We start from the raw sequence: 16853 nt of genomic DNA, 5'->3' as shown, positions 1-16853 counted from the left end.
TACAACTAGTAATTTTAATTAATCTTGACTATGAAATAGCCTGACCAATAAATTGGTAAATTGGCAAAGATGTCGGTCAATCAGAGTACAGAATAGTCAAAGTTTTAGATTTATAAACGGTGTTAGTGTAGTGTATCTCACTCAGTACATAGCCCAGCATAACATTGTGTAAGTTCTATACAATTAAAAATGTTAAGGGAGGCCCAGGCTAATGTAAGGAGCGTCACCATGTGTTGATAATGTGATTTTAAGTGTATGAGCTAATTAAGAGTTTAAGGAGAACCCTTATAAGTTCCACATGTGCTGCCAAAGTGCTAGTTAAGTTAAGTGTTAAGTTAATGGTGTGTATTTTAACCTCAAAAACAGAACATGTAGTAGATGTAGAGTAAAACGTTAATGTCTTTACAGACAGCAGTCCAACACAGATATACATCAGTGGTTCCCAACATGGGGGTCGCAAGGCCTTCTTTAATTTTATCACATTTATTTAGGAAGGCCTGATTCTGATCACTTTGTTTATTCCTGTGTAGAAAATCTAAATTAAATTTGAGGTAATTATTGAAGATCTAAACTTTGCAGACCCAGAACACAAGGTATCCTGTATGATCAGATCATAATTGGTATAAAAGAGAGGCCTATTAAGTAGTTAGGATTGTTAAAAATAGAAAGAAAAAAATACAAAATACAGACAGAAAATTGGATAAAAATATCCCTAAAATATCAGGAAAACTAATCTCTGGTGTAATATTTAATAATCTGGTTGGAAACTCATCCAAATCGATCCACTTCCTGCAGTTATTGTGTTTGTTATTTGGGTTCATTGTGCAGTTTATCAGCTATTCTGTGTTGTTAGTGTGATGCATTGAATATAATTACTCAGCAGTGTTGGGCTAGTTACTCATTACTCTTTTAAAAAGTAATATAATTACTTATTACTCCCTGCCAACAGTAATTAGTTACACCACTGGTTATATTACTTTACTCCTACACCTCACAAAATTGGTAATTGTGTCCTTTCTCTCCAAAATTCTGATTTACGACGATTAAAATCCAGTTTTGTTTGTTAAAATCAAATTAATGTGAATATTTCCGGCTGCTGAATGTTTCCATCGATTACAAAAATAAATCCAAGGATGTGACTGAAGTGTTGGATTTCAAATCAGTAGAAGGTAACAAAAGTAATACTGTAACTAATTACTTTTTGGAGGAGTAAGATAAGATAATGTTCTTTTAGTGATCCCCCAGTGGGAGAAATTCAAGTCAGACACAGCAGCAATAGTGGGAAATATAGTGCAAAAAGTACAATAAAGAATAATAGAATATTATAAATATATAATATAAAATATAAACCCTATACTGTAGCTGTTATTAGTAGTAATAAATAACTGCCCCAACACTGTTACTCTGATAGAAAATAAAGGTAAAAATAACATTAATAATAACATCTATAAACCAGCACAGGTTATAAACCATACATTTAACCAATATAAGGACTCGTTTCATAAACTGTGTGTCCCCGCGCTCTTAAACCAGTTTACTGTTCTAATCACATCAGTTGGTGGAGCCACGAGGGCGCGCAACAGGGTTCTGCGCTCGCGCGTTCAAGTATTTATACCCACACGCTCGTTCGCAGAGCTCAGTCAGCGTTTGACTCAGTAGTGGAAGGGGAGCGAGCGTTTCCACTTGTCAGTTAACTCCCCGATACCGAAATCAAGTGCAGCCCCCCCTCCCCGTAACAGCAAACATGTCAAAGTTGGATCAGATCCTTGTCCTCGACCCTCCCTGCGACCTCAAATTTAAAGGTAGGTAACATCAGAGTTTATTGACGCGTTTATATATATATATATATGTGTGTGTGTGTGTAATGTTCCAGCGAGTGGTGGTGGCGGAGAATTAATGTGACTGGAAGGAGAAGAAGAGAGATTTTTTTTTTTTTTTTTTTTTAAACACTCTTCCCCCCTCAAGCGAATTTACGTTGCTAGCTAGCCAGCTAGCGCCCACCGCCATTTTAAGTTAGCGAGCGACACGACGGGCCGCTGTATCCTCGCGCTGTAGTGACGTGGAGAGCCGGCGTGGCGTCGCCCGTTGGACCGACCGCCATTCACGGCCAGCTTTAGTGACAACACCTTGGCAGAAAATAAAATAAATACGTGCTGGCTGTGGTTGTGTGTGTGTTTGTTTTTTAATAAACAACAACCGGATTTAAAAGCGTTGTTTCTAAGCAGCAACGTCAGCTAGTAACGTTCTGCCTTCTGCTAGTAGTGTTAGCAACAGCAAACTGTTGTTTCCTTCGGGGGGGGTTATTATTCCCTGAAACAGCTCACAACCCGGACGTAATATGGAAGGAAATTACCCCCCCCCCCCTCCTTTTTTTTTTGTTTTAATATAAAGGATAAATGTATTCGTCCAGGCTGACACACGCCTGTCAGATAAGTTAGCTGCTAGAAGTGACTGACTGTCGGTTGTGTTGGTAAACTCCGCTAACTGCCGTTTAACAGCCTACAGACAGTGTTCACCGACATTTAGTCCGTTTCCGCCGTCAACCACCGGCAGCTGACGGTGGATGTGCTCGGTGAAATGTGTCCACGGGTTGTGTTTCACGCCACATTGGCAACGTTGAGTCGTCGCTTCAGAAAACTCCCACTGATTTAACGTTAAGGGTTTGAAGTTTGGGGACATATTTGTGTGATTGTTCAACTGTTGCTCTTGTTGTTGGGAGATCGAGATAACAGCAGTGAAACTGTATTGTGCTGATGTTAGGTACAAGTTTCATTGTAGCTACTCTGCCAAGGCCATGGTATTGTTAAAAAAAATAAAAATTAAAACAAATACCAGCAGTTGAGCTATTTATAATGATCACTACTCATTTTGACCTGTAATTCTTCTCTGTATTTGTCCCAGTTATTAGTTTATATATGAGACACTGTGTTATTGTTGAATATACCACTGTCATACAACCAAGACTCTTTCAGCCTATCGTCTTGCTGATCCTAAGAGGCTGATTGTTGGTTAGGTCTAGGTATGTGCAGATGCTGATTGTGTCCTCGGCTTGACATAATTGTTGGAAAGGTCACCAGTTTAAATACCAGAGCCACAGGATACTTTTGGGTGGGGTAAAGTAAACAGAAACTGAATTGATCACATCTTTTACAGACCATTACACAGTTCAGATCCTACACCTGATGGTACCACAGCCTGGCAAGAAGCAAGAGTATCTTATGTTGAACACAACTCCCATAATCACCTGTATTTTATTAAACTGGTTGGTGTTTGTTTTTGTTTTTTTGTAAGGCCTGTAATTGCATCATCAGGTGAGCTGTGTGTTGAATAGAGTATATAAGGATGCAAGTTAATGAAACTGCAAGAGAATACAGCTGAAAATCAACAAAACTAGTGATATTGAACTGTAGCAATTAGTAGTATTGACTTTAATCCCGTTTATCTGATCAAACTTGTACTAGTTTGTGCTAGGGTTGGGCGAACTGTTCCAACCGGCCACCATCAGCTCAACAACCGGCGATTGCTGATATATTGGTGCAGGGATAGTTTCAGATGGGAGATGTGTGTGTGAGTTTGCTAGCAATACATAAACAAAATAAACTGCCAATAAAGGAAATGTTCTTAAACGATCAGAAATATACAACTGTACACCTTCTGAATTCATCTTTTTCTTTCACTGAACAAAGACTAGCTTCATTGACTCATCATAAAACGCACTGAAGAAGCGAAATAAAACTCACCATAACTCTCTTGGTCAGTCTTTCCGCAGTCGAACAATCACCAACTTTGGTTTGGTTGAAATAAACCCTCCAGTCACTGAGTTAGATGTGAAAATATTCTGCCTCTTGAAATTGATATTGATATTTAGTCTGATGGCAGAGACATGGTCCATCGTAATCTGATCACGGACCTCATTTTACCTGATTAAGAAATTCTGCTCCAATTAGACTTATTCTGATTACTGATCAGTCACACGGTTTACATTTTCTGTCATCAGATTAAACTTTTACCCTTTTATACACTGGAATGGATGCAAGGCTGTAATTGCAAAGTTATGACAAAGGTGATGTCGATACTGATAAACAACTGTTCTGTTCTATTGCACTAAGAACAAGACGTGTAATCTAAAGCATGGGAAAGAAATGTAAATCAAAATGTAAAACGGTTGCAAATGTATTGGCATTTCTGCTTAGGAGGACAACTAGCAGGCTGACTTGAATCTGCACGAGTGCTCCATCTGATCTAGTATAATTTGAATAGTCCTGATTTAATAACCTTGTATATGCACGCCTGAGACTGACTACAACGTATTATTCAAAGAGTTAGATTTTTATTTTTCAGATTGGAGGGTTTTCTGTATTTTAGGAGGAACACGGAATAGGAAACATTTAGTTTCCCTCTGTGTTTGAGAAGGAAGATGACCACAGCTCCTTTACTGTCACAGAGGCCGAGCTAAATCGGTCTGCGTGTATCTGAGAGCTGGTCTGTTTTAGAGCCTCTGCTGGGATTCCTCCAGCAAGCTAGAGGGGGCAGCCCTCCTTTCCTTGGCTGGTATTTTTAGAGTAGGACTGGCCTGGGGGACCCTAACTCTGCATACATGCAACGAGATGAGAGAGACGATGCTAACGCTGCTTGAGCAAAGGTGGCATCTCAGAGTTGGGCAATGGATGCTATGTGGGTGTATATCTGACGCGCACAACTGCTTTCCAATGTTTCATCTGATTCAGTGTTGGTTTTAGCTATGCTCACAGTGTAGGGAACACACACTGTGTAGAAATGTACCCCAGTCATCCCTAAATACCTTTTTTTTGCTGAAGCAGTCGCTCACTTTTGAGTCTGTGTGACAGGACATCAGAAATGCTTCAGGCATGTCAGGAGGAATGCTTGACAAGCTCTAATTATCATACCTGCCATGTACTTGAACTGCGCCAAAACATCTGAAATTATTTCAATTTAAGAAATGGACTCGTATTAATGCTCTGAGTCAACCTTATGAGCATTCATTTTACTATCCATCAGTTTCACTGCCAGTTATATATGTGACAATAGGTCAGATTTTATCACAGTAACCATTTTGTTACAATAACAAAGTATGGCCACAGCAGGGGAAAAAAGCTAGACAGGAAAAACTACAAAGTTTGAAGCAGAGACTGTGTACAGAAATATCAGATGCCGCAGACACAGTGGCATTGACAAGGTTTTTCAGGTTTGTAGGAATGCCTTTGTGACGCACCTGTGTTGAAAACAACGCCCCAGTCATCTCCATAACTCCACATGTTAGCTTTAGCTAGGTGGAGCCACTCCAATATGGTCATGCATTGCTTCTTATCTCTCTGAGCACTGGGTGTGATGGAAGGCTGAATGTAGGCTTTGTGAACTCCAGAGCTTCACCCAAGCTGCAAAAGAAAGTAAAAAGAATATTGGATTGTGTTTATTTCTTGGGCATTTTACATGATTTTTTATTTTTATTTTTGTATGAAAACAATTGAAAGGAGTCAGGAACATTAGACAAATCACCATTGTATTTATAGAAACTATGTATTATGTATTAAGACTTTTTGTCCTGTAGGTCAGGGCACAATATGGGCACACATGCATCACGCTGGCATGTGTCCAGCTAGTGGCCAAAACTGAGGAAATATTAAACCAGAGCTCTTCTCCAGTTCAGAGGGTTGAATGCATTCCCATGAAGGTATGTCCCTCAAAGGATCTAAAGGGGAAGCTGTTTATCGTCAGGCATTTCCCTTCAAAAAGTGACATCACCTTTTGAAGCCTCTAGTTTTTGGTGTTTATAAGTGACCACATTGGGCAAAAGGGCGGAGCTGGGCACAGTACGTATTGCCACGTCTCTGTCCTGATTGTGTTTGTTTGATAACCCAAAGACACGCCATTGTAGCGACTTGTCAGTCACAAGGTAGCTGCGCCCTAAAGCATACCCTGCTTTATCATCTACTGTACTCTAATTTACCAAATGAACATCATGCTGTATGGAAGAAGACTTGAAACAAGCGATTGAGACCCTAAATTCTTTTATGAACATGTTTACTGAGGTAACAAATCAAGGGAGAAGTAGGGTAATTTTCTCATAAGCTCGCATACAATCTGACTTCTTTTTGCAACCTGTGGCGTTTGGCCCTGCTGGCCATTAGAAAGAGTGCCAGTTTAAGGCCCTTCAGCCTTGGCTTCACTTTTCAGACCCAGAGGCTACGTCCACTTATCGCGTCTATGCTTCAAACGCTTGACAAATTGTAAATACCTCCGGTTACATTAGATAAGAATGATAAAACCAAAGTTTATATTAGACATCAAAGACTTCACGGGCAACTGGCAAATGGCGTAGCAGGTAAAATCAGTAGACTTCACTCAGAGCGATGATGCCAGCTAACCATTCATCATGGGACGTGTTTTTTTTCCAGGCTCCCAAGCTAATTGCGCTGATTGAGTTTTATGTACCTCTGACTTGGCTTCCGTGATTTCGACATGACATGGCTGGATGCTGCTGACCGTGGTTAAGGACGTAATTAGAAGCAAGCTCCGTCACAAGATGGTGGACTATTGATCTCCTAATATATGACCTGGGTAGGGCAGGGCCTTAATTCCCAATATGAACATGGGACATCTATATGAAATTAGCTGTCTGGAAAATAATCCTAATTGATTCAGGTTGTTTGGCCTGTGTCCTTCTGGAGACATGCAAGGGGTGCAGGCAATTTCAGAGATCTTGATCTTTATTCATTTCTCATGATAAGATTTGCGTTTATACGCAGTAGGACCCCTCTATCAGGGCTATATTGTTGATAAAATGTTTTAAAATGCAGTTTTAATATTGCAAAAGACTACACTTCTAAAGGTGGACAAGCATCTCCTTAAAGAAGGTGCTCTTAAGCTTCTTTAATTAATTTGGAAGTAGCTCCAACCAAGCAAATTGTAGGCATCAGCATGCTTTTTATATACTAGAAAATATATTGGAAGTCATAATTGATATAAATAGAAATAAACTGGTAATATATCAGCGTGGTGCTGCCTACTGTTTCTTCATCTAAACCCTGTTTTTTTTAAGAATATAGTATCCTGCAATCCAGCTTCAAGCCAAGCAAGTCACAATTCAATTAGTTGTCTTAATCATGTCTGCCTAATTGAGTTGTAGCCTGACAGTATTTTTCAGCTAATCTTTTTAAAGTTCTTTTTCAACTTTGGCAACAAAACACTGCAGTCCTATCTGTCTTCCATGGATGAGGAGTAACTGGAAATATTGAATTTGTTCCATTTCTCCACTGGCCGTCCGTTGCTCCGTACAGCGTACTGTCCACTGACAGGTTTGGTGGTTTAATTCTGCAGCTCCCTCTGTTCATGTGTCCCTGAGCAAGATATTGAACCCAAAGATACTGCCCACAGCTGCCCACAACATGCAAACGCTATGAAATGGCAATAACGTCTGAAGGCTGAAAGGCTCTAGCCCCCCAATTCCTATTCATTGTTTTTTGAATTCTAAATTCAGCCAATTCACACTGGAAAATTGTGTCTCCCTTGCAGTTTCATGCAGCAGCAGATCATTTAAATTTTAGTTTGTTATTCAGCTCTGTAGTGGTGCAACTACTGCTGTCAGACAAATGCTACAGCTTAGTGTATTTCTTTCATTTACAGTTGTGCTGTGGGGGTGTACCCACGGGAGAAGACAAGTGTACTCCAAAATACAAAAATAATAATGCACTTGTGTTTGTGATTGTGTCCACCAGGTCCTTTCACAGATGTGATCACCACCAACCTCAAACTGAAGAACCCTTCTGACAGAAGAGTGTGTTTCAAAGTGAAGACGACCGCACCGCGCAGGTACTGTGTACGGCCAAACAGCGGCGTCATCGATCCCGGAGCGACTGTCATTATCTCTGGTAGGTTTTTAAGTAAAACATTTTTATTCATTAACTCTCTTTTTTCATTAAGTTCAGTGAACTGACTTCACTTTAGTCCACAAAATGTTGTTGCTAATTGAGAGAGACAGTGGGAAACCTGAGAGGGAAACTGGGTGAGGGAGTGCAGTTTGGTCGCAGGTCAATAAGGCCACATGCAAGGTTGATGCAGAGGTGTTAAAGCCCCAAGCTGTGATTTGTGGAAGCAGTTTTCACCTACATGATCCGCATTCCACTTGTGGCCCATGTGGTGTAGTGTACATATTGAATGTGGACAGAAACTGACCTGTACACCAGGTGGAGTATACGACTAACTGCTATTTCAGTGGCCAAATTCAGTAACTTACAAACAACCTTCCTTTTCTGGTAAAACTGCACAGTATGTTCACATGGTTGCTTAAATAGTGCAAGTGGGTTCTGGCATCCAGTATTTCAGCATTAACAAATATTAATTTCTGTAATCCACAGCTGAGGAAACATATGCTGCATAACACATCTTGCAAAGAGACTATGCTCATTTCCCCAAAAAAAAAGATACTGCACATGAAGATATGTTCAAGTCCTAAAATTGCCTTAACAGGACATTTCTGTAAATATCTTTGTGCGAACAAAACAAATAAGACAGTTACGATTGGAGTGTCACTAGATGCCCTCAAATACACAGCAGTAATCTAGCCATAATGCAGTAAAGGCAGTAAGGTGAGCAAGGTGGAGCCCAGGCAAACACTCATGTCTGACTAAGTTATTGTGATTGTATTTATAATCCTAATAACCATAACTGCAGTAAATTATGCGGAATACTATAATGTTACCAAATGTTGGTTGTATCATTGAAGGACATTGTAGTTGTGCAAATACCTAACCCTAAATTCAAACCTCAGCGTGTTGGTTCAGCTGATTGGCAGCTGATAAGGGTCACTAGAGTACACAGTACAGGATACACTGCCAGAACTACAGGTTATGGTGTCCTACAGCCAACTGTCGGCTTGGTGTGTCGGCCCCTAAAACAAATAGCTTTAATTGTTTTTTTGCAAAGATTGCCACAATGGCCGACCGCAGTAGTGTTGCGACAGAAAGATTTGGTTTCTCGTGAAGTATAACTGCTGCATGTGAACGAATTGCATAAAAACAGAAATATTAGTGGAAGAGAAAGCAACCAGTGTTAACATGTTAATTGGAGCTGTTTGCAAATTATGTTTTGCAAACAGCTCCAATTAACTGAACTTTTATTATATTAAAGTTGTTTATTTAAAAATGGGAACTGTTAAATGTCAAGTTTCCTCCAGTGACCGTAGACGGCTTGAATTCAGTTGCAATGTTAGTTGCTGTGTTCTTCGGTGATAACATTCACAGTGAGGGGGAAAAAGCATCAAAATGTCCAAAGAAACTCCTCAAACCACTCCAGCGACGTCCACCTTTCCTCACAAAGCTGACTCACATTGTATCCAGAATACACTGCTTCCATTTGTCACTTGATAGTAGTGTAGTGATTAAGCAACTTATTAGAAAACGTATTATTATTCTTTAACATTAATTCAAACTGACTACAACTGCTGTTCTTTGTGAAGGAGCAGCCATGGGCTTCAAGCATCAGCATGAAGGCTACACAGAAAAGTTTGTGTGATACAATTTAGTATAACTTCAAGTGAACAATTACATTTATTTATATTTGCTAAATTAAATCGAATAGACAACGATTGAATTAACAAATGAAAGAAAAAGACAACAGCATGACGTTGATCAGAGGTCAGCCTTCGGCCTTCAGTGTGGGTCAAATTACCTTAATGGAGACTGCCACATTACATAAAGAAGATATTACATTTAGAGATTAAAGTGTGTTGTCAGTGGAAATATGTCTGGGGTTTATTATGCTGAATATTGAGTTAATGGTTATTTTGTGTAGAGATGATTTTCCTCAAATGTTTGAACGTTCATCTTTCATTCACAGTCATGCTACAGCCCTTTGACTATGACCCCAACGAGAAAAGTAAACACAAATTCATGGTGCAGACGATTTTTGCCCCGCCAAATGTTTCTGACATGGATTCATTGGTGAGTAATATTTTACTTAAGTACTTTTATTAAAGATGTATATGCAGAACACTTAGTAGTTGAGCCCTTTTAATCAACATCAGAAGTGAGGATGCTTTTAAAGTTGGAGCTCTGCAAATGTTTACACAAACTCACACTCTTTGTTGTGTGAGAAACCAGTTTCCTTCCTTTCATCTGTCTGGTTTTCCACAGTATTTGCAGTATTACTTAACTGAAAAAATAAACAACCCAAACCAGTCGCAATTTCAACAGTTGTCCAAAAATAAAAGGATAATTGATTTTGAATTTGAAAGAGTTTTGTTGGATTGTTTAAGAGCATATAAGTCAACTGATTTCCACCCAGAAGTCATTATGTAACTGAAAGATGTTTGTTTCCTGCCGCAAGAAGTCAGTTTACAATAAACTAGGTCCTCTAAAAGCTAGCACTGCTCAGACTAATAATAAAAACAATAGACAATAAATGATTTAACTACTTTTTTTTTTCACTGAAAATGCTATTTTTAAATTCCAAATGATTTGTGTGTGGGTTTCTTTCTTTCTTTAATTTAAGTATTTAGATAAATACAGATTACTCTGGGGTTTCTGTTTTTTTAATTAAAGATCTGTTTGCACATTATAACTCACCAGAATCAAATTAACTCTTCTTATTTTTAAATATTCTACAGCACTCACTGAAAACCTGCCATCAATTATTTGTGATCAGTAGTCCACCACTAATTATACACATTTCTATCAGTTTACTGATTTGGTCATCCATTGTGGTGGGTTTATTGACATGTAGCTTTACTTGCTATGCCAAGCTCTCTGCTCTTAGACTATTACACTATTATGTCAAAAAAAAAAAATCCACAACAAACAACAGATGCATTCTCCATTTGTCCACCAGAGGACAGCAAAGGCTTAGTCAGTCAGTAAACCATCCACATAACCAGTAGTTGTGTTCATGAACTGGCTTGTCTTGAATGACTAGCAAAATCCAGGAAGTGCAGTGGAGCAAATGTCTGACTGCGTCTGATAAGTCAACTGGAATCTAATGAGGTTAAAGTTTTATCAGATATATTGCTTTCATGGCATTACTCAACCCCATTGCAATGCTGCGTTATACATTTCACTAACACACAGATTGTTGCTTTCACTCAACCATAAAGGAGTTCTGTGCCTTACTTGAATTACATGCACCTTTTGTCGTTGAGCGTATAAAATCCCGACATGTCTCCGAGGTAAGGAGCAGACTTTATGGACGTTTGTCGTTCTAAAAATACAGACCCAAAAACCCAGTGGAAGAATGTACACTTGTGACAGTTTGTGGTTTTATTTTGTAGGAAAATGAGACGAGTTATTACCAAGCTGTGCATGTTTTATGTTTATCTATAGATTCAAGGCTGCAGTGCATGTGAACAGTATGAAGTGTGTGGATAGATTCCAGCTGCTAGCAGTTTGAGTTGATGAATAACATGCCCATTTTTCATCTCTACCAGTGGAAAGATGCAAAACCCGATGATCTCATGGATTCCAAGCTGAGATGTGTCTTCGAGCTGCCTTCTGAAAACGATAAAGTGGTAAGAGGCACTGCTGTACATTAATAACAGCTTATTTCCACATAATTTAAGTCATAACCTGAAGTATTGTTTTTGTTGCTAAAGGACTCATGCTGAATGTTCAACTCTGAAAATTACCAGGATACCATAGCTTTCCATTAAAGCAAAAACCTTTGGACAAAATCCATTGCTTTAATATCAAATAAGTAGAGAGTGTTGTTCCAGTGGAAATACTGGCCATGGCACACTGTACCAGGTGCAAAAATATCAACAAACCATAACTTCCTAAGCTTTTCTTCTCTTTTCTAATGTGTGTTTCTCTTACTCACTCTCCACACTCAATTATTCCTTCCCAAGGTCACCTAAAATACTTAATGCTGAAAAATTTTATTTTGCCGGGCAGATCTGGAGGATTGCTATCATGAAACTCCTTGCTGTTAGGTGAACTAATCATCAGGTTTGTCAGAGGTTGCACAACCTTTTTGAGATTGAGGGCTCCCGAAAATTGTCCGGAGGGCCACTCTGTATACTTGACGAACGTCCACGTTAAATTTTTGCTTTCAATAAAGTAACATAGCGGTGTATATTTTCACCTTTAGTCATTTCCATGTATACGGTTGGACCAATCCAATTGCGGTTATGGAAGTAATTTTTCTCTGGTTATGGTATTATGTTATGTGAAATCTACTGCTATGAACTGAGTCAGTTTATTCAGATCACCTAATCAATAAAAACTTAAAAGACGTGTCGAATGCAGAAAGGCAGAATAGGGAATCATAATTTCTAACCGCTATACTCCAAAGTTTGACACTGACCTGCTCCAACCTTGCTGTCAAAAAAAGTGCTGGCACAAAAGCTAAAATAAAAGACACAATGACCACAAGGAACAAATCCAGCGCCACACAGAGAAAGATACCCCAATGTGTTTTATGGTTACGCCACACATAGCTGCTTCAGTGAAATTCTTTTTAAATTTACAAGAAATGTTGACATTGTGGAGTGTAATCAAAATTCACATTGAATAGTATGCAGATGTTCTGTTGTGGGGATGCATGAATACTTTGCATGCGTCTGATTGCTGAGGAGCACATGAACCGCAGCCGGCGGTGCCTTTTTGCACTGCATTTTGCATTTTAGCGGCTAACGTCACCTTTGCCGCCTACGTCAAGCCCAAGTGCGTCGCTGTGAATAGCAAGTGCAGCTGCTATGAAACCATTTCAAGGTGAGAGAAGAGCTTCAACAGATGAATAGTTTGAATGATGTGGGTGTTTACTTAGTTTGCTCCAACCACTGGTTCACAGTCAAGTATCAAACATGGCAGTGTGCACACAGTAGCTTGAGACCTAACATGGCTCTCAATATGGCTCCTGTAGTGGTGGTGTATAGACTGAATTACATTGAACATGTTTCTAATGTTTTTTTCAAACCCTGTAGTCATACATGAGACATGCCAACTTCACTAACTCGGCATTAAAAAACTTCTACACAGTTGAATCAACACCTCATGCTGTACAGAGATGTTTGTGTAGTGGATTGCATTAGTGTATACTCAGTAAACCGGTGACTGTGAACACTGGTAGGCTGTATTAATGCCCTCAGTGTAATCAGGATTTAGATAAGCAGTGCTGCTCAGCAGTCTCTCACAGTTCAGGTGAAAATGCCTCCAAGGCCAGATTTAGCTTACGCTAAGAAGCTACAGTGAGGATATGCGCACTGCTGAGTCAGCACGGTATCTGCTCTCTGCTCTGGCACGTGTAGCATGCATGTAATGTGTAACATGTAGACTATGTAACTTTGTAGGATGGAGATGTATTGTAAAGTGTAATGTTAGAATGCGGAAATGTACGTTTAGGATCAGCCTTTTTGTAGTGTGCAAGAAGAGCTACACGGAAGTATTTTTGTGCATTGGGTCTAAAACTGATTGTAAAGACACACAAAAAATCCCCATACTGTAAAGCACTTCTTCCTCCACATGATGAAGGTCTGAGGACCAAAACATTGTCAATAAAGTGAGAACAAGTGCTTGACAGTGTGCAGGTTGTGTGTTTTTGGCTCTTTCACAAGTACTGAAGCATCTAGTAGGAAGAGGTTCACCTCCTCTTGGATCAGATAGTTTTAGTGAATATTTGACACTTTTAGACTTGTTTTTAATTTATTCAATTTTGTTTCCTTTTTATAAATGCTTGCTTTGCATTCTGGCACAAGGGATAATAACATCACATCCTGTCTGTGTATTGATTATCAACCTTCAACTACAATACAATAGTTGTATTTCCATTACAAAGCCTTTCATTTCTCCAATGCCGTCATGTTGTCTGTCCCACAAAACAAAGCCACATCAAACATGACTTCTGGACAAACGCATTTCCTCCCTGGTCTCTTTGATCTGGCACTGTGAGCTTCTGGGCCTCGGACAAGGCTGCCTTTCTTTGGCACAGGCTGTAGTCTAGAGGCTAACCTCCCTACTTAGCTCAGGGCATGTTGGATTTCACTTCAGCGGTTCTCTCCCTCTGTTTGTCGGGCAGAATGACGTGGATGCGACCAAAGCAGCCCCGGTGATGAACTCTGTGAAGGGCGAGTCATCGGCAGCCTCGATGCCTGTCTCTGCCTCACTGGACGATACAGAGCTGAAGAAAGTGCTGGAGAAGTGCAAGAGGCAGCAAGCTGAGATGAACAAGCTGGCTGAGGAGAACCGGCAATTAAAGGTTAGATGTGTCGATAAATAATATTCGTAACATGATGAAACCCTCGCAATGCTCAGACAGCTGATGTCGTACTGCTCTTTAGGGGTTTAGCCCGTAGTGTTACGTCTATAAAAGGTTGAGCTCGGTGACCTTTCAACATGTTGGCCAGATTTTTCCTTTAGCATTTATACCTCCCCATGAGATCTGATCATAATGCAAGGTGGACCACCTCCACTTGGTGGGTTTTGTGTTTATATCGGGCATTAAGATGCATATTTACAGATATAGATACTGTACTATTACTGTGTGTACATTGTCTCTTTATGTGCCCTCACTGACTTTGAATAGATGGTAGAAAAATCTGTTTTGTAGTGTTTTCTTAAACAATGAGTCCTGACCTAAAGTGGGTTAAGGACCCTTAAAGGGTGCATCACAGCATGATTTCCTGATATCACCCTGTGTCTATCAAGATCCCTCTACAACCTCTTCTAATCTCTAGCTCTTCCAAGGCGTCGCCAATCGATGAATATTGGGAATGAGAACGGGTTGCCGACCACCTCAGATTCAGGCTGCCCACAAACGTCATCTTCACGGTCAATAAATACTAGTGTGAATGTTTCCCGTGTAGTTGGTTAGTTAGCTAACTCAGCCACTAAAAGTCAGTGTTAGCCTTTCATTAACCCTCTGATCTCTGACGGAGGTACGGGTAGATGCATTGATCTAGCTTGACTGAACCATGCTTATACAATGTGTGGCCTCTCTCTTGTTGGTGAAGAGGCAGCTGAGCGAGTGGACTCACATGACAGTTGCCAAAAGAATACAACAAATGTCAAAAGACAGTTGTAGGAAAAATGTTGAAATGCAAAAAATGTGCTCTGAGGAATTTCATCATCTGTTTTCATCTAATTGTTTGTCGTCTGTGCCAGATACATATGAGATGATGACATCAATGAGGAATTTTATTTTCTGTGATCAGCTGCAAGCAACAACAAAGGAAGAGTGTTAGACACTGATTTGAAAAATTTAAAAGTTTATTGGATCAATTGTGTTGGATTCTGTACAGATGGGGCAAATCTAATATACCTTTAAGTGTTGTGCAATGTGAATATTGCCCACTATACTTCACAGAGAGGCTTTGTCTTCAGAGAAACTTGGTTGAGGTAATTTACTTAATTGTTAAGTGGTGGATCTGATCAAGAAGAGACCTGTGTTGTTCTGATCTGTTCAGTTTTCTGTGACATTACATAATTTTCACCCCCCCCCCCCTTTCTGTCACAGGATGAAGGTCTTAGAATGAGAAAGGTACCCCGCTCAGACCACATGACATCAAACTCAACTAGCCTCCTCGGCCGAGAAGCCAGCACCGCCTCCCTGCCCTCCCTCCTCGTCGTCATAGCAGCCATCTTCATCGGATTCTTCCTAGGGAAGTTCATCTTGTAGACTGGGAGATGCATGCCAGCCGTATCCCCCCGCCCCGGCTCCGGAATGAAAACAGGCCTGGAAAAACCGAGAAGTCTTTCTGTTGACTTTGCCATATCATTGGTAGTGTGGCCTATACAGTGAACACATCTGTACAGCATCATTCGAAGGCGTCGCCTTTTTACAATCTCACACGGTTAGTACACAAAGAAAGTTGAGAAAAGAAAGGCGACAAAAAAAAAGTGATTGCTTCCTTTTCTTTTTTTCTTTTGTTTTTTTTTTTTTGTTTTCTGTTTTTTGATGGCTGGATTATACAGGTAATGTGCCGGGACAATGAAAGTTGTATACTATCAGTCAACATGAAAGATGCACCTAGAGTGAACCAAGGGCAAGAGGCAGTCAAAAGATTTAGATGATATTCTCTCTCTCTCTCTCTCTCTCTCTCTCTCTCTCTCTCTCTCTCTCTCTCTCTCTCTCTCTCTCTCTCTCTCTCTCTCTCTCTCTCTCTCTCTCTCTCTCTCTCTCTCTCTCTCTCTCTCTCGTTTTTAATAGGAATTGAATGGAATGTTAGGTGTCTTGTAAATGTTGTTTTAAATCCTTTTAAACAAAAAAGGAACGAACTTCCATCAAAAAGACCTTGCTACCTGTTGCTGGATTGCCTCTGAAGTAAATTTGTTCAGTTTGTAATTTCTACTTCTTGTCTTGGAATGTTCAGGTCCAGCTGGGGATATAGGTGCCTCCTTCTTGTACATTTCTGTCCTTTTCCTCACAACACCAATGCAGACTTTATATTATTATTATTATTATTAATATTATTATTATTAATAAATATTATTATTATACAAATCGTATATTCCTTCTGAGGCAAATATTGACTGAAATAAGGTCTCCATTCTTAAAATCCTGTCCCATGGTATTACGCATTGAAAAAATAAAAATGAAAAAATGTGGTTTTGATAGCCGTCTTTTCCTGTGTCTCCCCCACTTCAATGATACACCCTCAAAAATTCAATATTTCACCGCGTCGTGCGTGCCAAGTTTTTTCCGTCAGTATCGCAGCCAACATTTTGTGTTGTATTTTTCTTAGTACGAGGATAAAGTACAGATTGTGGGCTAACCATGTGTTTTAATTACAGTTCACATTTCAGCTGATATTATTTGACTTTCAGTTATTAGTTTCCAAAAGTCACTGCTCTGTTATGAGCTCGAAATGAAGAATATTCTAGTTAGTTTACACACTTTATTTACTGACT

At 39.7% G+C, this 16853-nt stretch overlaps 1 protein-coding gene across 1 annotated transcript; it reads left to right on the top strand.

Moving 5' to 3' along the window:
* The first annotated feature begins 1625 nt into the window (after nt 1–1625).
* On the top strand, nt 1626–16550 carry vapal (VAMP (vesicle-associated membrane protein)-associated protein A, like). The gene is made up of 6 exons (XM_051404436.1): nt 1626–1802; nt 7737–7889; nt 9856–9959; nt 11438–11518; nt 14023–14202; nt 15460–16550. Exons 1-6 carry the CDS (start codon nt 1745–1747, stop codon nt 15619–15621), a joined length of 738 nt encoding a protein of 245 aa, XP_051260396.1. The 5' UTR covers nt 1626–1744; the 3' UTR covers nt 15622–16550.
* The last annotated feature ends 303 nt before the right edge of the window (nt 16551–16853 follow it).

This window comes from Dicentrarchus labrax, unplaced genomic scaffold (genome assembly GCF_905237075.1).
Source record: "Dicentrarchus labrax unplaced genomic scaffold, dlabrax2021, whole genome shotgun sequence".
NCBI lineage: Eukaryota > Metazoa > Chordata > Actinopteri > Moronidae > Dicentrarchus > Dicentrarchus labrax.
The sequence above is the reverse complement of the archived record's forward strand: the minus strand, read 5'-3'. Positions and strand labels throughout refer to the sequence as shown.

Excerpts from the sequence above, each read along its gene's own strand:
- vapal (XM_051404436.1), top strand. The coding sequence starts at position 1,745 with ATGTCAAAGTTGGATCAGATCCTTGTCCTCGACCCTCCCTGCGACCTC. Across the intron at positions 9,960-11,437 it reads TTTCTGACATGGATTCATTG|TGGAAAGATGCAAAACCCGA; the intron begins GTGAGTAATATT and ends CATCTCTACCAG. Across the intron at positions 14,203-15,459 it reads AGGAGAACCGGCAATTAAAG|GATGAAGGTCTTAGAATGAG; the intron begins GTTAGATGTGTC and ends TTTCTGTCACAG.